The following is a 23820-nucleotide window of genomic DNA, read 5'->3' as shown; positions in this document are numbered from 1 at the left end:
GCACGGACTTTTTTTGATTGAAAATAGTGTTTGTTCCGAAAACTATTGTGGTAATTTCAGCTAGAACGTCGACCAAATTTTTGTCAATATTTAAGTTGGCGATATATTGAGCTACTTCTCTATTATTTACATTTGAAGTTGCTAGTGACGACCATTGGAGCAGTGACGAGTACCGGTGCACTTACCTTAACTTGCATTTCAGTGTTATACTGTTATTTCAACATGCTTTTCAGTGTTATTTCGACTTTATCGCAATTCACCATATAAATTTGTCCCTAGTTATTAGTCACTAGCAAGTACCTGTCACACATTGCAATGCCACTCAAAAAAAGTGCTTGTGTTTTAATTCCGTTTATTAAAGTGATTTTTGATACACAATATTTTTTTGTTATTCGTTTTGGCTGACAGATGTTTTGTCTTCTCTAACTACAATTTTGTAATCGTCAGCTGGCAATTGTCCAAGGGCAGTTCTGAACAACCAAATTAATTTGTTGTGTTACTGAAATAAAGTTTGCAATGCAGGAGACAATTTCTTGTTTAGTGCCCGTATTGAATCGACCAGGTACAAAGTGTACAGGGTAATCTCGAGGTAAAACGTAACAGGGATCAAAACACCATAACCTCTATGAAACAAATAAAACATGGCTTAAATGTTCCGTTGGAAAAGGGGTAAAAAATGACATGGTAACGGGATGAGAATGGTGCATTGACCGAATAAATATTTGGGGAAAGCAGCGGTTACATACAGCGAGTAGACCTACTAGCTTAATGCAACATCCCTCATGTTTCCCACTTGTGGAAAATGCGAGTTTGACCCCAATGGGAATCAGTGGCGTAGCCAGGATTTGGATTTGTGTATGGGGGGTGTTAAGAAGCATGCTCCCCCCCCCCGTAATAAAGTTGGGGGTCCGGGGGTCCTCCCCCGGGAAAATTTGGATTTTAAGGTGTAAAATAGTGCTATTTTAGCAGTTTTCGGTACTTAAATTTAAATATTGTAATGGTAAAAATTTTATTAATTTTAATATGAAATTTGTTTGAGTGATGAATAAGAAATTAATTAAAGATTTGGTGCTAAGGGAGGGGGGGAGGTTTGAACACCTAACACCCCCCCACCCATCCCGCCCTGATGGGAATAGAACCCAGACTGTCGTGGCGGGAGGCAAGATCCCCGTGGACGGAACCAGCTGTCGTCACTCACCTAATATGTGAGTGCAGCTGCGACACGGGTCCGAGAAGCTGGCGAGAGGCTGACACGCGTCGATTCTCGGTACTTTGGCCGGGAGAATGGGCGTTTTCCAACCATTACACTTGCATTCAGGAGCCTGAAAGTTCCAAACCAAAACTACATGGTATTCCAGTTCCTCAGTTTAATAGTCCCCTACAATCTATGTCATGTACTCTTCACAACAAAAATGAAATAATTTATAGATTAATATCTTACTTTAATAAATCAGATAAAATTTTTGTATATTAATCAAATTATAATTATTATTTAATTTTACATAATTTCTGTTATTGTACTAGTTATACTATACTCCATTGAAATGTGGATTTTGTTAGCAATTGCAAGTCGTTGCAAAAGTGAGTTAATGTTTCTTCGTATTTCATAGTAACATAATGGTGATTAATTTCATTAATATAATATGTTTCTGATGTTAGATTTTTGCCCGTGGTGCTGTTTCTTACAAAAAGGAAGGTTTGCAATACATAATATGTAATTAATGTAGCTGACCTAACAAACTATTGAAACATAATATCAGAATGACTAAAAAAAATGTAAGGAGAAATAAATAATAGCCTAATTTTCAGATTTTTGTTTGCTTTGTTCCGGACGCACCCCTCTACTAGATAACTACCGAAATGTTTTGGAAAACTAGTCTCGGGCGCACAAACCTGGCACGCAGAGTATATGGCCAGCTTGAGCAGCTTCTTGCTGTGCTGCCAGTTGTACACCTGCTGCTTGCGCTGCTGGATCCGCTGGAGGTTGCTCTGGCGGGACGTGGTCTCCGAGTAGCTCGTCTTCGAGGGCTGGGCCGCCTCTTCCCCCTGGCTGGAGCCCTGGGCGGCCGCGTCGGCGGCTCCGGGGTTGAACTGCTCCATCACCTGTCACAGCACTTGAACCGTCTCTACAACTTTGAGAAATAACTCAATACATCCAAATATGATTATTCTGTGTAACTGTATGTGTTAAGTACAAATTTTAACATTATTTCATCAAATTAAAAAGTTTCATAGTAAAATGCAGTTAGGTCTAGCATGTGTAAATACTACTTAAATGAATAAATAACTGAACAAATGTCTTCGAGGTCATTTAAAAGGACGAGGGGTGAAACTGTGAAACTCGGATATAAAGTCCCAGCTCCTCTGATCGGTGATCGAATCACGTACCCCTAGTCCTCTAGTGGTCGGAAAACGTAAAACTGTGCGTAGGTCCTGTCTCCCGTTGAGTATCGCTTAATACCATAACACTTAATAACATAACGGCACTTTCTTTTAACTCTCGTTCAACTCAAATTAGTTAAGAAATAAATAGGTTACAATGCAAAAAAACTGGACTTAAGTTTGACAACAGTCAATCGACAATCAATGGATTATTTACATAAAATGACAACATAACAAAGCCTACACAAAACAGTAATTCCAAATAGCCAATAATCAATCATACTTTTTAATTTACCTTACGATTTAAAAACTGTCATTTGCTGTTTCCAATAACAAAACCAATGGCTCAAACTAAAATAATCCCCACAATGCGCATTGTGGTGAATCTGTATTGTTCCGTTTATAATAATTAATTAAATACAACTATTTTTTTAATATGTACTTCTATTCGCTTCCACTTTGTATAAAGTGTTCAAAAGTGCTAGCGCTACAAGTTTGGTTACACCTGCAAATAATTGAGAGCAAAGTTAGTTCCCGAATCGAACACATTGTTTTGTATATTTTCTACGTTGATGTCTGACGGATATTTGATGTCTGTTGAATTCTAAAGGAGTATGGTTAGACGGTATTAACTGTGTGAAGTACTCGAAATATAATATTATGACTGCACTGTTTAAACATTTAGAGTCACTTTATGAAGAACAGTTGTATTCAAATGTCATATCAGCGGTAAGTCACTGTGGTACTCTAATTTCATACATGTGTATTAGGTTATTGAAAGTCAGTTCAGTTAATTTTTTTATGAAAATTCATAAAAGTTGGAATTGTCAGGACGACGTTGCGTTATCATTATCAACTACTTCCAGCCTGCATTCATGTCAGTTTAGTAACATGCTTCCTACTTCCTCTTTCACCCAACTATGTCTCATCCTTAAATGAGTTCCATTCTTCTCTCACCTGCAATCATTTAACTATCTGCTCTTCCTACATCCGTGGTCTTCCTTGGGGTCTTCTACCTGTGTACTTCAACGCCATCATTTTTCTAGGCAGCCTCTCTTTTCCCATTCTCACTTTTTCCATGACCTCATTCAAGTCCTGCACTCCTGCTCTTGCTTGCATCCAATCAATATCCTCATCCCATCTTGCCTCGTAACTACTAACAAACTTCTTGTAAACTTCATACCTATTGCTCTGATCTTTCAAGCATCTCTCTTATCTGCATCCAAAGTCTGTACTCCATAAGTGAGTATGGGTGCATAGTAGGTATTGTACAACACTTGTTTGCATTTTAATGGCACCTTCCTCTTCCATACCAAATCTCTCACACCACTCCTGTAGAATGCATCTCCTTTCGTCCTCTCGTTACTATTTTCTCCTTGATTTTGCCCTCTTACCTTAATACAATTCCTAGATAAAGGTTTCCACCTGTTTAAACTCAAAACCATCTAACTAAATGCATCTCCATATTCTGTTTTTGTTCCTATTCATGACCATTACTTCACACTTTTTAGTGCTGAATCTCATACCACATTTCTTCACTTCCTCACTTCATTGTACAGTAGTCACTAAATATGTTCTCATATAATGTATTTAATGATTGCTTGGGGTAAATATATTATAATAAATGTAATTAAAAGTAGTTTGTACTATGGGGAGTAGTCTACAATGCAATACAAAAAAAATATTGATGTCATGGTGGTGCAAAAGTTATTACCACTCCTACTTTCTTACGGGACAAGCAGGGCACATTCACATGCTGGTTTTGCAGAAAACACATTTCTTAGGAAACTTACTTTTGGGTATCGTATTATACCTAGGTATACTAAATCTCTTCAAATGTAGAATACTATACTATACCAAAGATATAATTATTATACTTACCATACCATAAGTTTTTAAGGCATGACATTTTTTTTCTGCTATTTCTTTCTTGCTTGACTAAAAAAATGTTCTCTTAGCATGAAAGTGTGTTGTAAGGAATTTTTGTAAACATGTTTGTAGTTTTTTTTTTTTACATTTCTTTAGAACTTGTAAAATAAAAGAAATTTCTTTAGTAAGTGACGTAGCTTACGGACTGGTAACCATTGTTATTGTGTTACTACAGCTACTCAGCAGAGGCAGCTCCATGGCAGGGCCCCACACCGGCCCTTTACATTTTTATTGTCCTTGTTTGTCTATTTTTCATTGAAAATGAGGTCATTAATGTGGGAAAAGAAGACTTAAATTGTTATTAGCAAGTATTTTAAATAGATGGTGAATAAATTTTGATTTTGTATCAAAAAAATCTTCAAATATTTTATTGCCTCATATAATGACGCAATTTCATCGGAATTTGATTGTCAGCATTCATAAAACTAACCCTAGTATAATTAATCACGAAAGGATATTAATATTTTTCAAGATAATTAAAAAAAAAACTATCATTGAGTTTAAGTTACAGGTTGGCATAAAAATGTTGTTTTAAATTTCCAGAGATTTTTGCTCACAGCAAATTCCCCTATCTGTCTTCCTTCTTTTTCCTGGGGGCTATTCCATACTCCCCATGCCCCTCCTCTGCCAGTAAGGTTATTGTTCCCAAATATTATGGTCCTACAAAAGTAAGTAATACAAGGCCTCTCAAAGTCCAGGGCTGCCACTGCTATTTAGTAAGTACTGCTTGTTGATACGCCCATAATCATTGGTTTCACAATATTTTTGCAGGCAAGCTTGCTGCTCTCGCTGAACGACAGCGCCCAGGAAATATTTTCGGTCCACTGCAAGTTCCAGGCGCTGGTGTACTATGCACACTCCTTGTACCACACGGGCCAGTACCGCAAGGCGGAGGTCACGTACCGGCAAGCCCTGCAGTACCGGAAGTCGCTCATCAAGTCGAAGAGTGCCGGCAAGCCAAGCGAATCCCCCAAGGACATTGTATCCGACTTAGGTACAGTACAAATGAACCGTTGAGTCTGGGCTTGAAAGTCTCGTCAGCATTTAGTTCGTAAGAGATCGCGAGGAACGATGAGATGAGGATGGAGCGGTGATGGATCGCACGAGTTGGCGAAATGGGAGTACTCCGAGAAAACCCACCGGCTCACTGCAACGTCCGCCACATTTCCTGCTTGCGAAAAATCAGTGTTTTATTCCATTGTGAATTAAACCCGGATCGCCTTTGGTGGGAGGCAAGTGGTGTGACAATCTCCGCGGCCCCCCACTTGGTAGTGTATCGTGTCTAGCTACCAGTGCATTAAAGCTGGGTTGCAAACACCCTGTTGATTTTTTTTTTTCATTACTTTTTTGAAAGAGCTGTTTCTACAATTTTCAACTTGATAACTCTCTTGCATTTGTTGTTCTGCCGCAAATATTTTCAACAGATATTTACTTAGTGTAATATAGTGGTTGTAGAAAGTCGTGCAAGTGATGATAATTATGAAGACTATTTAATAGTTAATCCATTTACATATAATCCAGTTTCACGATTTTAAAGCCACGTCAGCTAGTTTTAATGTATTGTATAGGTACATATCTGTGCATGCATTTGAAACTTTGTCACGTGCAGAAACCTCCTTTGCAGCCATATGAAATCTGTTTTCAGATCTGAAGTACAAGATCCACATGTGCCATGTAAATTTGAAGCAAAACAACCAAGCGATTGTGGTGTTGCAGTCTGTCCCGGCCAAGCAGCGCAATGCCAGAATAAACATGGCCCTAGGCAAGCTGTATCAGCAGAGCGGAATGGACCGTTCTGCCATCACCTGCTACAAGGAAGTCCTTAAGGTAGGTAATGTTACATGACGTTTAATATTTTTGTCAGTAATGGGCGCTTATGTAAATTCATCAAGAGTGCCTTTGAAGGCTAACCTGATAAATAATTGGGAGAGCATGGTATTTTTTTTCGGGGGGGGGGGGGGGGGGAATAGATTTTTTGATCTGCTTCCAGGCTGGTAAAATGTATTCTAAGCCTTCTGGCATAAAAGTTGTAGATGTATATAGAAGGCCTCTAAAAAAATATAATTGTGATTATACTTTCTACTTATTGGAAGGAAAAATGTAAGAGATATTAAACACTTGATTATTTCCAGTATGGAATAACTTTGCTTTGAGTGCCAATATAGGAATTAGCATCAAGTTAGTTTTTTTTTTAGTGTGTTTTTAAATTGTCAAATCTATTTGTGTATCTGGTATGTTATTTTATTATGTGATTTTTAGTTTAATTATTTTTCTATATTTTTTTCTATTTCATTTCACAGGAAAGTCCTCTAGCCCTGGATGCTGTAGAAGGGCTTCTAAGTCTGGGCGTCAAAGGTGTGGAAGTACATTCCTTTGTTCTGGAAAGTGCACCTGCACTTAGCTCCATGGAATGGTCAGTTTGTATTCTGCTTTGTTTATGGTGGGCTTGTCAGGGGGAAAAAAGTATTCTACATTTTCAAAGAAATTCTTGCATATCTCACTAGCAGAGACTTTCATACATTATGTTTGTTATAAACAGATGGGGTAGGTTAGCTTTTACAATTACTTTATAGTTTGGTGACCCTGCTAACTCTAGAGTTAATTACAAACCTATAAAATCAGATTGCAAAATGAAATAAAAAGTAGTATCTTATAAAATAAAACTAGATCTAAGGTTGGCTCATCAGTAGCTTTGTCGTCTTATGCTGCTGGGGCCCCCAGTTAAGTTGTGTGCCTCGACAGGCTAAATAATTTTTTGAGAACAGTGCCGTTGTCACAACACTTAAATAACCCTCATTTCAGCCATTCTTCAGGCTAGCCAAGATTGATAAGTCTATCCATCTTAAAGGTTGTTAGCTCAACTGAAAGCCAGCTTCGTCCCACTAACATTGCACAGATTTTTATTTTCGGTGAACAAATGGCAAGTGTGTTTATTTGTTAACACACGGTATTGTCATTTATTTTTGGGTCATGATAAATGGTTTTGATTGATAAAGTTAAACATTGCACGGTTAAGCACAGAGGATTAAGGCTATGGAACCTCCAAGGGGTTTGAACCACTTGGGTTTCACCTCGTTGCTCATGAATGATGAATGAAATCCAGCAGTTGGGTCCAGTGGTTTGAACTCCTGGCTGGTGTCAGTCGAAGGTCCCGGCGAGATCGTGGATTTTTCTCGCGTGAAAAGTTTCCTTTCCGGGTCCAGGAGGACTAGGTGTTCCACCGCGGGAGGCAGGATCGCCCTTCCGTGAGAACCTTGTGACCGAGCGGGGCGTTTGCGACTCTGCGCAGGTTCAACTCGTGGATCAAGGCCCACGCCAGCATGCACGGCCGCGAGTACGCGCAGGCCATCGCGACGTTCCAGCAGCTGGACAGCCGCACTGTGCTGCGCGACAACGTGAACCTGCTCGTGTCCCTGGGCGAGAGTTACTACCACGTCGGGGACAACACCACCGCCATCATGATACTCCAGAGGGTCTGGGTTCTTTTTTTTTATGTGACTCTACTCTTGAAAGGTGTTGGTGGCGAACTTTAACTACACAGTGAATGGTCTTTACCCGGATATGCTCAGGACCACTGCCTGGCCGTTCCTGCTTATTGAACGTGAGTTTAGTTGTAATGAAATACTAGGAGTGCAAGTGTCAAAAATAACCCGCTAGAAAACACTGCACTGAAATGATCAGATAGTAGTGATAAACTCTGAATGAACTAAAAAATCCAGGCAACCGGAATCCACCTTTAAAAATCTGTACACAAGCGGGTCCATTGGTGCCGGATTACAGTGTGTGTCGAACCATACAATTCTGTAATGAAGGCCTTTTTCACTTCAATTGCATAAAAAGTGACAACTTATGGTTAATTATAACACAGAAAATATTTATAGGCCAGTCAATTTGCAATTAATTTAGGGATTAAATCGCAATTAATCATGTACTACTAATTTTTTATATAATGTACATTATTGCTGGTTTACACTATTTAAACCAGCAAGTCCAAGATTTCATATTAATTCTGTATTTCTCATTGCACGAATCATTCAAAGAACACAAAAGAATTTATGTTTTTTAATGGGAAGACTTGTCCATGCAGATTTCACTGTAGTACTGTTTCTTTTGCAACTTGAATTTCAGTGCTTCACGTATTTGTAGAGCACTGTTGTGATGTGGTATTTCAGGCACAGTCGCTAGATCCGTTCATGGAGCGTGGCCTAGACATCCTAGCGGCTCTGCTGTTCAAAGAGGACCGCATCAAGGAGCTGGAGAAGCTGGTTCCGTCCGTCTTGACTGTCCCCGAGTACAGCAGCGAAGTCCTGGTCGCCATGGCTTACTACTTCTTCGGTATCAAGAAAAACACTCGCGCTGTGTATTTCGTGCAGAAGGTATGACAGTGAAATATTTGGCTACACCGGCACAAAACCCGATAGGCATGAATGGTTTAGGTATACCGTGCAGATCTACCGATTCACCTTTCAGGGGCCCGCCTAGTGGTGTATCTGTGTTAGGGAGGCGGGATGATTAGCGTGACGTTCTCTGGTGCTTCTAGCGCAGTATCATCTCTGAACTGGCGCGCATAGGGTAACTGAGATTTGACTGGTAACCATAAAATTAGACGGCTGAGAAACTAAGATAAAGGTGTAATGCAAGTCCCTTGAGTGCTTTCCTGGATCATGTACCAATTATTTCTTGCCTAAAAATTATTCTGAAAACACACGTTTTAGCTATTTTCACTCCCCTAAAAAACATAGTTTAAAAACTAAATATGGAAACAGAACTACCCATCTACCCTCAGCACATTCTTAAATGCTTTTCATAAACAGAATTCACTCAAATTTTGTGGTTTTTTTCTGAAGCTCTGCACACAGTATGTGTGTCCAGATAGGCGAGGCCCTTAATGATGTTAAACACACATGGTTCAGCTATACTGCAGAAGAACGTCAACAGTTGGTAACATTTGTGTGTTTGCTGTTGAACAATGTGCTACCTGGTTTAATTTTTTTTTTTGTGATGATTGGGTAGATTTTTTTTTTTTAGTCAGAGCCAAAAAGACTTTATCATCTGATGAAAATGTTTACAAAAAAATGTATTTGTTGTACATTAAATTTTCACTCTCAAGGCGTATCTCATTCCCTGAATCTGATTTTTCCCATAAAAAGAGAATGTAAGTTAAGATGTAGTGAGCATTGGACAAAATTAGCATATACACAGTTCATTAGGTAGTTACGGCATGAACAGATGTTGCAAACTATGCAGCAAACTATGCATTATAAAATTTGCTGCTGTTCTTAAAATCCATACCCAAATAACCAAATAGTCTCATTCTTATGTGTGGTGTAGATGTAAAAAAAAAATTTAATTTTTTTTTGCAGGCACTTTTTATGAACCCTCGCAATGTGGAAGCCCTTATTTTGAAAGGTCTAATACTTTTTGAGCTGAAGAAGCACCAGGAATCGGTGCTGCACTTCCGAGAAGCGATGCAGATCTCGTCGTACCGCTACGAGTCTCACAAGGGCATAGTGGACAACTACATCGCCATGCACAGGATACGAGAGGCGCTCACGATGGCCAGCAATGCTTGCAAGCAGCTGGGGCAAACGCCTCGCTCTCTCACTGTGAGTTCGTGTCCAATCCTGGCTTACCTAGGCACTGTCCCGTAACTGTGTACAATTCAAAGCAATCCTTTCCTTAATTCAAACCAATCCCGATTCAATTCACATCCTGTGAAGGTGACAGCAAGTCAACACACGACTTCTTTTAATAATGCTACATTAGAAATGATTGGCCAGTAAACATGTTTCTTTTTTAATAAAAATTGCAGGCTTTCATGGCCATTATCTGAAGTTGCTTTGCTTCTGGGATGTAGCCATGTCAAAGACGAAGATATCACCGCTGTTTCGCCATCACGGTGACTGCAACGCCGACCAAAACATCGGTGATATCTTTGCCTTCAATGTTTCTTTTTTGTTTATGAACATTACAGTAAGAATTGGTGTAGAAGTAACATGTTTATATTGGTGACAGTTCCAGGTGATTTATGCTTGCGTGTAAGTTTGCCCTGGGGTGGAGGATTATTAGAAGTAAATTATAGTATGGCTTTCAAAAATTTTCAATTAAATGCAAACTAACCATAGTTGGGATAGTCAGTCATAAGCAACACTCCTTTCTCATACATAAATAGGTAGTGTGTGGATAGTATGCCCTGCAATATTTATCACATCAATATTTTACAGTAATTTTTATTTATATTGATAGTATTTAAAAGTAGTACAATAAACAAACTTTTTTTTGTGCATATTGTGAAAGTGTACTTATTATTAAAGTATCAAGCTTTATCAGTTCGCCACCAAAACAGAAAACAAAAAAATCAGTAAGAAAAGTCCTTGGAATTTCATTCAGGCAAGGCAAAGTTGGAGAGTTGTTCGGAAATTACAATTTTAATTTTAAGGGACTAAATTAAATGATTGTTTGGCATATATGTTTTTCACAATGAAAGAATCTACTGTATTTCGAACTTAAATTTGTTTGCAAAATTGTGAAATGAGTGTGGAATATTGACATTTAAAAATGTCTGTCTTGAGCAATCAGTAACTTTTGATACAGAACCAGTATTCAGTGTTGTTTGAACCACATTATCCCTGAAGCGAATTGTTTGTGTATGTACATATATAGTAAACAATTTTTTTTTTTTTTTTAAAGGTATTCCCATTATATTTGATATGTAAATGGTTTATCTGCAATTTGTAGTACAGTCGTGAGAAAGTATTATTTTTTCCAGCTGTATGCCAGTGTCATGCTCCGCGACCCTATGTCAGTGTGCAAGGCTAAAGGACTTCTGGAGAAAGCACTTGCTCAGGATGATAATTATCTTCCTGCTGTGTATCTTCTAGCTGAAATATATGAGCAGGTTAGTATTCCAGAGATGAATATTCTTAATTTTTTAATTGGTTGCCTATAGCAAACTATGACACTCATTGCTTGCTTATCTTTCGTTCACATTTCACCAGCAGAGTGATTTGGTATCTTTGGTATCTTTGGCATGATGCCACTACTGAAGCTGTTTCTCAATACCCTTAAACTTGGTGCGAGTAAAGTTCATTTAACATACGTAACAAAAGTTTATATGTATAGAGGCCCTTATAAATAAATTTAATTAAAAAAAATTGCAATAGTAAAAATTATTATTATGACCGATAGTTAGCCTTAAATTAATTAACTGGGTAGAGGGAAAGCAGGGTACAGGAACCTCGTGTTAAAATTATCTTTTTTTTTTGTAAGTCAATATGCAATGAAATTTTAAACCATAACTTTATATACTGTACCAGTGAGTAAATAGTGCTCATTTTATTTACTAGTTTACCGGGAAGTCTCCTACTTAAAAAAAAAAACATGTTTTGATAGACTCTTGGTTGAAATCAAAATGTAGGCCTTCACAGTATTGAAATAAAAAAGTAATGATTATTTAACATTTGTAATGTTTGAACTGATTAAGTGATTAACCAATTGGGCCCTACTTATAGTATCTTCATAAAAACCAACGGAGTGCTGCCTTTTGATTTTTTTAAGTATCATATATTATTGAAGCAAAACATATACAAAAAAAAACTAAATATTTTTATGAGCGAATCTTAGGCTTCCAATGTTTTAAAGCTTTGCAACAAATTGAAGCTTCACATCAGATGCTAAGCTTTGACAGGCCCATCAAAATGTTATGTGTGTATTAACTATTTACGAGAAAGCAAGAATTTTGTGTGGATAGTAAGTAAATGGATCTACAATGGAGATAGCTAGGGCTACCAAGCTAAAATATATTAGTAAAATGTAGTGAAGCCCCGTTTATTTTTTTAGTGTGATGCTGGTGATTCCTATAAAGTGGAATAAGGAATTGAGTACTGAGTAGAGTTTCAGAGTGCTCTGTATATGCCTTTGACTACTATAATACAAAAAAGCAGATACAGTGTGTGTGTAAGAGAGAGAGAAAGAAAGATGTATTATTAGCACATATAGGTCGCTTGGCGACTAATGCATTTTATTGTCAAATCATGGCATTTTAAATATGGGTTCCCATAGTTTATTGTGCAAAAACTAACGTTATGCATATGGAGAATGCTTTTGTGTACAATTTTTTATAAATTGAGTAACTTAAGATAAGCAACATAATGAAGATAGTGATTTCTTTTTTCAACTGAACCGCATGTTATGGCTGCGCGAATCCTCGTGCGAGTCGCCCGCTAGCGTGATCTGCTGCGTGTTGAAGGAGATGGCGCTGGAAGCTGCGATAGCTCTGCTCGAGAAGCGGGTGGAAACCAAACCAACGTGCAAGCTGCATCAGATGCTGGGGGACCTGCTCTCCCGGATACACGAGGACGAGAAGGCCCTGGGCCACTACACCATAGCACTGAAGTGAGTCCAGCTGCAAGTTTTTATTTAAACTTGGAGGTTGCCGCTGCTGCTCAGTTACAGAAGTTTCCCACAGTTTGTTTGATGCGTGTAAATTCCTTCGTCCCATCCCCATCATCCTCCTCTCTCTCTCTCTGTCTCTCACATCCTCCTCCCCTCCCCTCCCCTCCACGGCTGCGACACCGCCCACCCACGTCTTGGAGCACCCGGATCCACCTTGTGGCGAGGTGGCCATTGAGAACCCAACTACCGTCTCAACCCCTCATCCCTCCCTTCCCGAAGAAGGAAGCTCCAGAGTAGAGGGTCCAACACCGGGAAAGGCAAAACGTCTCAAGTCATTAATGTAGTTTCTTTCGTTTAAAAGCTTTCGAACATGAGTAAGGAAATTCACAAATTGTGTTTGCTCAAAGGTTGAATACAGTGTCTAGACTTGTTTTGCAACCAGCCTGAATGCTACAAGAGATGGATAGTGCTGAAGTAAAGGAAACTAGAGATACCCCAAGTAAACCCTTTATTTTTGTTCTACTTGATGCATCAGAATTGTTAAGTCAGGAATCATTTTAAGAATAAACACAGTTTTTTCCCAGATATGCAGGCGTATTTAATTCCATCTGTAACATAATTACAATTTTAGCCACACTTGGTATTCAAATTGTTCAGATGCCATTGTAAAAATTTAACAGCTTTGCATGGTCAATTCAAGGTTAGTTGAACACTGTTGGTGTCAATCTTTGAAGAAAGTTATTTCTTTTTGTTCATGAAGATGAGAATAAAAATTTTGTAATATAATATACATATTTAGATTTGTCATAATTTGACATATCAGTGTAACAAATGAGCAACATATTCATGCACTCAGTTCAAGGCAAGGAGATATTATATGCTTAGCAGGGCTTACTAAAATGTACTATTGTAGGCGAGACAACTGTACTGTAGGTATCAACAGCGACCACTTAGCATTGCATTGAAGGCTACGGTCCAGTTTATAAACCATACACGAAAATGCAGGAACGCAAAATGCCAAACGTTAGATCACATGTATTTAGTATACCCATTTATAAATTATACGAGCTGCAAAAACGCAATGCAAGCATCGGCCGACTTTCAACTTGCATTTCCTCCTTCCATATTTGAAGCGATTTGTTCCGGAAACTTTTAAGTACACTGACGTTGTGTACTTAGAAGGCAATGATGCTGTTTTTACTATATACGTTAGATGGTTCTTTTTAAGCTTTTGCACAGTGAAAGAAAAAAAACCTTTAATCAAATTATTGACAGTTTCATGTTTTCATGATAAATGTGAATTATCAGAAGAAGCCATGTGCAAGAAATTTGGATTCTACGAGTTTTACAATTTCAAGATGTAGTTGTAGGGTTGGTGATGTCTTGCGACTTTTGTGCTTTGTAAATGACCATGATTTTATTGCGTTGGTAGCGTGTTGCGTCCAGGGCCGGATTTAGGGGAGGGCAACCGGGACATAAGCCCTGGGGCCTCCACAAACGGAGGGCCCCCACAAACGGAGGGCCTCCACAATAGAGACTTCGGAAAAAAATCTTTCAAATTCCAACAAGTAAACACTAGTAAACATCTTTTCCTTTGATATTCTTTTTTTGCTGTTTTACCTTTACCTACAGTACTTTGTACATACATGATTATATTATTGTTAAATATAAACCAAAATATTCATTAACAGTAAAATTTAATTTAATATAATTCTTGTCTCCGATTATATTTATGTATGTTTATTAAATCCTAAGAGAATCTACTTGATTTCACAACATATTATTTATTGGGAAACTCGACTGAAAAAAATTGTTCATTTTATTTGGAAAATAATTTGGGGCCAGGGGGCCTCCGCTCCTCTGTTGCCCCGAGGCCTCCAGACCTCTAAATCCGGCCCTGGTTGCGTCGTGGTGCTCCTCACGTAGTTCATGAACCCAGGGTAACGAGAGACACTCCTGCTGCATGTTGCATTCAGCCTGGAGCCCAACAACAGGCGTGCGCTGGAAGGAGTGCACCGGCTCGACAACCCCACCTCGAAGCTGGACCCGTCCTTCTACATGACCGTGGGCGAGGACGAGCCTCACGACCAGACGTACGACCGCATCTCTGCCGACTCTGAAAACGAGGTGGGAGTGCCGTTCCGCTAGGTTTGTTTGTTTACTTGCCATGTTTTACTCCACACGATTATACACAGGGGCTATAAAGGTAACAGTATCTCCAAGATTAGAGTGGACTTCAAACTACTTGGACACTGACTCGGTGCTCATAAGCTTGAGTCATACCGAGTCACAGAGTATATAAGTGAACCAGAGACAAAATAGAGGCGCGGTCTCTTTGATCTTGGCGAACTCGACAGCAGACAGTCTAAAAGTTGGCCGCCATGTTTGTGGCGTGTGCGCTGCTCATAAACACATGTTGAATGCTACGTTTTCCTGAAGTATGGATTATTATTCCGTAAAATTTCTACTCGACACATAATTATATTCAATTTGCCATTAAGGTTTAATGCGTGGACCATACATAACGAATGCATTCAGTTACGATTCATGCGTAGATTGGCTAGTGGTGAAGTATTATGGGACGGTGATTTTTTGTTGTGTTAGAGCGTGTTTAATTAAGTGACGAGCCTATTTGTCCGTGTGTGACGGCGTGTTTGCATAGGCAACTTACGGAATATTTTATTTGCGTGAAATCAGAGGTTATACAGCACACAATCCATGACCATATCTGCATACAAGAAAAAATAGTGGGAAGACCTATATCAAATTTGTTGCATTTGATCCTCCAGAAATATTTAAAAAAAAAAAAAAATACACAAATGACGTGCACACTAATCGTTCCTTTCTTTTGGTACGTACCTAAGTGAGTAAAGCATGGAAAGTATTAGGCCTAGTTCTAGGACAGTAGGTAGTCAACCTGTTGCAATAAATTCAAATTATATAGTAAATATCAGGAATAGCTTCTCGTGCATAAGTCTTGAAATAAATCCCTGTTTTTACTAAAGAACTAACTTAATCTCATTTGGGTTGACGCGTGCCCGCCCTCCCTATATTAAATATCACGTTACTTTACGTTATAATTAAACCCAAAACAAGTTTTAATAAGTTCAGAAGCAATTCAGGGAAAAAGGTGTTTCGGCAGTAGGCCTACTCACGTAATATGCGGCGGCGAATCTGTGCGACGTCGTAGGTTATAAACAAAGCAACAAACAGTAGAATAATTCATTAAAGCAACCAATCATCTTCGCCCTTTATTTTTTACGTCGCTATAACCACACATATTAATGTACTGCAGAATATTATTGTAAATATGGACGAGTTGTGTAAACAAATGTATATTTTTCTCTTGCCACAGCTAAACATGTACATTGGGACGCCATCTTGTGACCGGCGAACTACCAACTGTATTTATATTTTATAAAAGTATAAATTTAACTACTTAAGTTGTGAAAGCAAGTTTAAATACTTTTTAATACCTAGGGTTGAATATGTATGTATGTACATATAATTATTTATGTCAAATTTATCTTTTCTTTTTAATTATTAATATCTAGTTTATACTTCCACCACCAGGGCAGGGAAATTTCGGCAAGATTCATGCGCGCGCATCTCATCCCTTCCAAAGAGGAGTTAGTTCACCCTTCCCTTCATCTCTTCGTTCCCGCGCAATTCTCCCTATATAAAGGCGAGGTCATCCACCTGAAAGTCAGTTGATCGGCCCGACGGCCAGTGAGGCTGGATTCCGCCCACTGGCCATAGGACGATCATAGGGGGAGTAGCAGAACGACTGGCTATCCGTTTTCTGCTGCTCGCACCCCTTCTTCGCGAGTTAGGCCATCCGAGGACCTATCTCGGCCTAGGGAATTTGTCTCCCTCCCCCCCCCCCCCCCCTCCCCCCCCCCCCCCCCTTTCTGGACGATAGGGTGTACCGTGTTTCAACTCAGTGTATGTTTGGACATTCAGGACAATAAAATTTCCGTGTAAAATACCGACATTATTTTCAATGAATAGTTTAGTCCCATCCCTCACCCCACTAGCTATTCGCCTGCATACCAGCCGAGTGTGAATCCTGCCGCAAGACCAGCAGTTGGACCTTCTCCACCCGGATACCTGGCTCTCAAGAGAGACATCGGTGAGAGGAGAAGGAGAACTCATCACGACAGGGTTAAAGTTACGTATTGCGTATCCAAGTTAACCCTGTGGTCCTGATGGTACGATTCTGATGGCACACTCTTGTACAGCTGACCCTGTGGTACATGATGCTTATTTTTTTTTTAGCAGTGGGAGAGACACGTAGCGCTGAGGCGTAGCGCAAAACCTGATGTAATTTATCTTACAAATAATTTATTTTTTATATCAGATTTCGCGCTGTAAAATGTGTCTGCACTACGCTCATCCCCACTGCCTATATTCGTTTACTGCATTAGTTAACAAACCCACATTACACTCTAAAATATTACTGATAATTAAGATAACAAATAGAAGGAAAGTAACAGCCACATTTTGCAAGTTGTGGAATCAACATTGCAGAACTTTTAGGTACTAGGTTGACACGTTATTTTTACTTACAGTATTTCATCTATAGGAAATCTGAAGAAGCTTCTTTTTTCAGGTTGACCACTGTTGTTTGAACAGTTTGGTGCCGAGCACCAAGTGGCTCCAAAACGTTTACGAAACTCATTCATTTTCATAAAACTGATCTCTGCAGCATTCCAAAGTTTAAAACGCTATACCAACGCCAGAATTATACTTGCCACAAAAATGGCGGCTAGCCTACGATGTGTCAACACGGCGAGTTCGGGTGTGCACAGCTGATTTCGCCTCTGGTTCTTATCTCCTCTGTGCCTGGGTGCTGGGAACAAACCCATGACCCTCACATGAGGATGACTTATTACTGTATTAGTAGGAATAAGATTGTATGGTGAATTGCAGTAAAACCTAAATAATACCAAAAAGTATCTCATAACACTGAAATGTAAGTCAATACACACATATAGCACCAAAATGTAAGTTATATCATGGAATTAAGTAGCAGTTAACCATAACTTAATTAAAATCAAATAAAAAGTAATGTTTTTGATGTTTGAAATTCAAGGAATGTTATTACCGGACAAAAATTTTGTACCAAAGTGAATGGATCAGAAAAATTAATTTAATTTGTTTTATTGTGCACAAATGCTTGCTAATGTATTTTTATTCTGAATGTATCTGTTTCAGACCATTTTATTACAAAGTTACATATTTTATCATAAAAATGTTTCATGTACAGTAAAACTTCGATATTATGATTTTGGTTAATCCAAAATCCTAATTATTACAAACCTGTTTAAATCCCCGGCGACATGAATAGGATGTTCAGTTTTGATTCGTTGTGTATTACAAAATATCAGATGATATGTAATTCAATGTTCCATTGTAACCCAAAACTAGTTATGCATATATTTAAGATATGATAATACAAAGCATTAAAGTGAAACCCCGTATTTGCGTTATCTGTATTTACGTTTCCCGTGATTACAACATTTTCTTAAGGTCCCGTGTATGTGTCATTAAATGCAATGCAATACTTTCCCCTCAAATTATGCTGCTAAAATTACTTTCTTCCCTCTATTCACGTCTCTTTTTCTACATAAAAACCTGGTTTTAATTTTCGTAAAACTCATTTCAGACGTTCTCACACAATACAATTTTTTATCAAACGTGATAAGATGTTTCAATTCCTCCATTTTCTCCATATTATGTAGGATGTACATTATTATTGCCCAAAAAGTTTGTTTCTCTCTTTTTTTTTTTAAGTTGAAATCCATTATTGTTTAGAAAATTACTGTTTGCTTATTTAATAAGAGGAATACGAAGGTGTCCTGAAACATGTATAACGTACTGCAGCTGTAGTTTATGTTGTGGGAGAGAGGTGTGGCGTTAACAGGCGTGACTTGCCCCGCGTTGCCAGGCACTCATCGATGTCCTGATGAGTGGCAGGACCTCGGAGTCGACGAGCGGCCAGGGCAACACGGCGAGCCACGGCCTCCTGCCCTTGTGGAGACAGAACGTGAGTGCACTTCGTGCAGGCAGATCTCGACACTTACTGGCCACGAACAGGGGATACATAAACATGCTCACACTTTTATAAATGCCCAGTTATGCTGGTGGCATTTTATTACCAAAAATATTATCTTGACTTATCATCTCATAGAACATTAATTGCTTTAAATTAATGACTGTTAATTTTTTTTTCATGTAGTATATGCATTAAAAGAAGGTAGCATTAATAAAAATTTTTGTTCTAACAATTTAATAGTTTCACTTTGTGTGACACATGCTTATAGGTCATAGGATAATGACAATGATAGTTAGGCTTGTGGCGGAAGGATACTGAAGCAGGGCTCCTGTAAATGTTTGTAAGGGGCCTGCCTAGTCAGGTGTTAGTGAGGTAAGATGATAAGTATGACGGTCGCTGGTGTTTCTAGTGCGTTACCTCCTCTTAGGGCAAGGCTCTAAACTGGTACACAGTCTTCTCGTCGTGTATACGACAACTATGAAATTTGAGCGGTAACCAGAATATTGAATGGTGGAGAAATTAAGATAAATGTATAAAAATACCACTTTTTTCATTTCTAAAAATTATTCTGAAAAATATGTGTTTAGTCCTTTTAACTCTCCTGAAAACACAGTTGAAAAATGAAATATGGAAACAGAACTACCTAACTTCTCTCAGCACATTCTTAATTTTTTTTTTTTTTTAAACAGACACCACTCAGAAAGCGTGAGCAGTTTTCAAATCACGTGATTATTTACAAAAAGTATTGAATCAATTTTGTATCAGTTATCAGAGCTGTTAAAGGAACGTATCGGTAATTAAATGGTATCGGTATTTGTCCGTATTGCCTATCATTATGTTTATTATAACAATATAATCTATATATATATAAATGAAACCCGTTTTCCTTGGTCACGGCATCATGCGTGAACGGCTGGACCGATTTCACTAATTTTTTTTTTGTTGTGTTTGCTATGGTCAGGAGAAGGTTCTTATGAAAGAAAAAATTAAGAAAATTGTGCGGAAAATTAGAAAATTTAAGAATAATGAATTCCTATTTCCCTTGGTCACGCCATCACGCGTAAATGACTGAACCGATTTCACTAATTCTTTTTTTGTTGTGTTTGTTATTGTCACGAGAAGGTTCTTATGAAAGAAAAAATTTAACGGAAAATTAGAAAATTTAAGAATACTGAACCACCATATATAAAATTATTTCCAAACTAACCCAACACTTTGTACAATATAAATATTTTTAAAGTAACCTTATGACATTCAGCTTTAAGCGTTTACAGTTTCCAGTGCGACTTGCATTTGCAATGTCAATAAATAAATCGCAAGGGCAGTCGCTAAGTGTATGTGGCATCAACCTAGAAAATCCATGTTTTTCACATGGCCAATTATATGTCGCCTGTTCCCGTGTCGGAAAACCATCAACATTATTTATTTACGCGCCAGAACATAAAACTAAAAATATAGTTTTAAAAAAGCATTAGAGTAGAGAGAAGCAGTGAGGGGTACAGAGACTATTAGTTGATTTATAGAGCGCGCGTGGTATTGAGCTCATTGTTTACTTAAAAATGCCAAGTTGTTCAATAGCAATTTGTAAAAACATTAGTGGAATTATTGAATCCTATGGAATAAACACTATTTTGACAATATATATTTTGTTTTTTATTTAATTAAATTAGTAAGGTCCTTTTCAGTTATAGTGATTCAAATTGAATAGGTACTCATACCTAAGATAGGTCAGCTATACAAAATAAAGTAGTGCATCATTGCTACGCTAAGGCGGTACGAAGTTCGCCGGGTCAGCTAGTAATTAATAAAATTAATCAAGTAGTTTTGGATTTTTTTCTTGTTGAGGTAGTGGGGAAGGATTGTTGGGTAGAATTGTGTTGTTCTAGTTGTGCGTCATGGATGAAGTTATTGAAGTACATAGTGTGTGTGGCGAAAGCAGTTGAATGGTCTCTGTGTGAGTGTGTTCTGCCTGTGAACGACCGGTGGTGTCTTTGCTGTAGGCGGAGGCAGAGGAGAGCGAGACGGAGGGGGTGTGGTCTGACATGGACCTGGAACTGAACAGCCAATGATGAGCGCAGGATTCGCATCGCAGTTAACCAAGTCTAGTGCTGTGGACAATTTTCAACCAAGACTGTTCTTTTTTTGTTGAACAGAGTTTTATATTTTGTCATGTTAAACTTTTTAGTGGCTTTTTTTTTGCCACCTTAATGCATTTGGCAAGACTGTACAGCTTTTTTTTTTCCAAATGAATTATTATATGTTCGTGCTTTTGCCTGATAGTCTTAAAATAAATTTTACTTTCTATTTGAAATGAAGAGGAACATGTGTTTTGAGCTTTGCTTAGTTCATTATTAATCAGGATACAAAATTAGATTTTAATAATGCTATATATTTCTTCTGTGATAAAATGTTATCAAATGAAGCTAAAAAAATATATCTTAAATTGTATAACTTTTCATCGTATTGTAAACCTTAATTAACTTTTTTCATATTGAATTATTGATACAACTGCCTGTACAACATCTCATTACCAATGAAAACATGTTTTTTATTATTCTAATACATTTTTTTTTATAATTTCAAATTTGTGGACATTGTTTTTCAACTTCAAGCACATAAAATTGATTTCAGGAAGAAAATATTCCAAGGTCTTGTAGCTCTGTTCAGTCACTGAAGCATCTGTCCTTGTTTATACCAGTGCTATGTATCAGGATTTTTTTTTAAAAAAAAAAAACACATTTATATTCAAAGTTGAATAAAACCATCAACACATCACTAGCTACATATTGAAAGTATTGAAAGGAAATTAAAAAAATGTTATCTTGTTTGGGAACTAAAGCTTTCAAGAAAAAGATCATTTCATTGACTTTTTATTTTATCATAATTTTAAATGATCATTTATTTTATATTCCACATTCCTTGTTTATTTGTAGAATGATGCTGGTGTGAATTACTCATTACTAAGACTAGGGCAGTGTGATTCTTAAATCCTCAATTTTAATTCAAGGCCCAGTAAAATTCCTCAGCTTTGGTTTTTCAAAATTTGATGAAAGAAGAGCAGGGGCGGCTCCGAGGCAGGTAAATCAGGGCAACCGCCCAGGGCCCTGCCACTGGCCATTTTATTTTTTATAATCATTTTCGTATAATTTTTTTGTGAAGAATCATGGGAATGGGAAACTGAATAATTTAATTTTTATTCACATATTTCAATAGAGTTTTCATTTTTTCATATACAGTGTAAATTCGATACATAACGACACATAACGTACTCAGCATTTTTCGATGTTATAGAGAGTGGTCGTTAAATGGAGAGAAATAAAAGATATAATTTTACTATTCTATAATAATGTGTATTTACTAATATAGTACACATTTTACACACGAACATTAATATTCATACAAATAACAACACTTATTGCGTGTAGACTGTTATCTTCGTCTGATGTTTTTTGCTGCTCCAATATTTTAATTGTATTTTCTTATGTATTTTACTGATATCTTGAGATACTGCCGGATCACCTTGATTATATAAAAAGTATTTTTTCTAATAGTTTCGCTGCATCAAGTGCTTAATAAAACTTTTTCGTCAATACATAAAGATTTTCGTTTACTCGCTATGTTTTTAGTTCGAAAATCTGAAAGCAACTGCGAAAATGATAACGTGTAACAACTTGACAATAGTCTAGTGACCTAGGTAAACATGTGCAAATTCATCATGCAAAAACAAAAGACAAAATTTCTTAGAACCTCCGGTACGTCAGTCGAAATAACACGTGCTAGATAATAAAACAACATAACAGCAAACAAAAGAAAGTACACACCTGTAGTTCTTATCAACTTCGGAAACTTAGAAAGTACTGCTTAATGATTTATAATGCCGTATTGTTGTTAAATAGAGTGAGCGTGACGCTATATAGAGTGTATTATTGTATAGAAAACAAGGTAAACAAACCAAAGTCAAGCAATTTCGATGTTTTAAGGAGTTTGTCGTTAAATCGAGTGAAGTTATAAAGAGTTTACACTGTATTTAAAAACCTTAAAAGATTTCATTACCTGACATCCTGTTCGTGGTGTGAGTAAGTGTGTGTTTGAATTGCAAATTTGTTGACAAAATTGTCACGCAACCTGATGTACAAAAATTGGTTGTTTTTCGTATTTCGAACTTGGTATCAAAGTTATGAAAATAAATTTTGAATTCACCATAGCTATTGGTTTTAACCTTCAACACGCACAACTGATATTATTATTTTTGTTTTAATTTAAAAAATTTGTGAGGATTTCATTATAGTAAAATTTTGTAAATTTTAATTTCATGTGATAATTGATTCATATAATTTTATATTAAATAATATCATTGAAACTTAGGTGTGAGGTATGTATATATTTCTTTAAGTTTTAATACCATTTGAGGCATTTTTAGATTGGTCTAATAAACAATATTACCTACCAATTAAGCAATTTGAATTCAGAAGTTCTTTTGTGTTGCTCAGAAAATAATCCAACATTCTGTCACTATGTCTTCTGACAACTCCTAAGTAGTATGCCTAGATGGGAAATGTGGCAAATAAATGGTTCATTTAATTTCATTTGGTATGATTTTTAGTGGATTGAATATGTTTTTAATTTATTTTGTTATTTTTGTACTGCTTTCTCATCGCCTCTCCCAATTGATGTCGAGAGAGATGTTAAACTGTAACCTACCACCACCAATAACAGTTTGACATATGTAGTGTTTTTATTATGGAATGTCACAAAAAAAGGTTAAGAAAAATTCACTAAATATAATTTCAACAATCCAGTAGACTTCCTGTATAATCTTACGAATTGCTGTGAAATTAAAACCTTGACTGTTTATTATTTGGAGTAATAGCTGTTTGGCAGAAAGAGAAAAAAAAATTATAATGTAAGCAATCTTTTCAGCACACCCATTGCAGCCTTTCAACCCTTGAGTTTCTGGGAGCAGGAAGTGCAATCTGTAAGGCAGCAGGCAGCCTCAAACCACGTTTCTTGTTCCTTGTTAACAGTGAGGACAACACTGGTTGCTCTGCATGTACAGA

The 23820-nt window shown here is 37.4% G+C and overlaps 2 protein-coding genes across 5 annotated transcripts in view; one reads left to right on the top strand and one right to left on the bottom strand.

Annotated features, from left to right (window-relative positions):
• LOC134542418 (histone acetyltransferase KAT2A) overlaps positions 1 to 2880 on the bottom strand; it is a 43173-nt gene extending 40293 nt beyond the window's left edge. Inside the window, exons 1-3 of one of the 2 annotated variants that reach the window (XM_063386632.1) lie at positions 2678 to 2880; positions 1894 to 2103; positions 1199 to 1322 (exon numbers count right to left, since the gene is read on the bottom strand). In XM_063386632.1, coding sequence (XP_063242702.1) covers positions 1199 to 1322; positions 1894 to 2100 — 331 coding nt within the window. In that variant the 5' untranslated portion in view covers positions 2101 to 2103; positions 2678 to 2880. Of the gene's footprint in view, positions 1 to 1198; positions 1323 to 1893; positions 2104 to 2388 lie in introns of both variants that reach the window. The other variant, XM_063386633.1, reaches the window with a different exon arrangement.
• On the top strand, positions 2727 to 23349 carry LOC134542420 (anaphase-promoting complex subunit 7). 3 transcript variants are annotated; one of them, XM_063386635.1, is made up of 12 exons: positions 2727 to 3111; positions 5083 to 5305; positions 5957 to 6138; positions 6612 to 6724; positions 7601 to 7784; positions 8484 to 8687; positions 9675 to 9917; positions 11081 to 11209; positions 12560 to 12705; positions 14682 to 14832; positions 18656 to 18754; positions 20764 to 23349. In XM_063386635.1, the coding sequence occupies exons 1-12, from the start codon at positions 3043 to 3045 to the stop codon at positions 20830 to 20832; spliced, it is 1812 nt and encodes a 603-aa protein (XP_063242705.1). In that variant the 5' UTR covers positions 2727 to 3042; the 3' UTR covers positions 20833 to 23349. The 3 variants fall into 3 exon arrangements, with proteins under 3 accessions (XP_063242705.1, XP_063242706.1, XP_063242707.1); XM_063386636.1 differs by lacking the exons at positions 18656 to 18754; positions 20764 to 23349 and adding an exon at positions 16743 to 17894 and having other exon boundaries at positions 2872 to 3111; XM_063386637.1 differs by lacking the exon at positions 20764 to 23349 and having other exon boundaries at positions 2875 to 3111; positions 14682 to 14853; positions 18656 to 18733.
• Positions 23350 to 23820: the final 471 nt, after the last annotated feature.

The sequence above is a fragment of the Bacillus rossius genome, assembly GCF_032445375.1.
Source record: "Bacillus rossius redtenbacheri isolate Brsri chromosome 4 unlocalized genomic scaffold, Brsri_v3 Brsri_v3_scf4_2, whole genome shotgun sequence".
Classification (NCBI taxonomy): domain Eukaryota; kingdom Metazoa; phylum Arthropoda; class Insecta; order Phasmatodea; family Bacillidae; genus Bacillus; species Bacillus rossius.
Note: the sequence above shows the minus strand (reverse complement) of the source record. Positions and strands in the feature narration are given on the sequence as shown.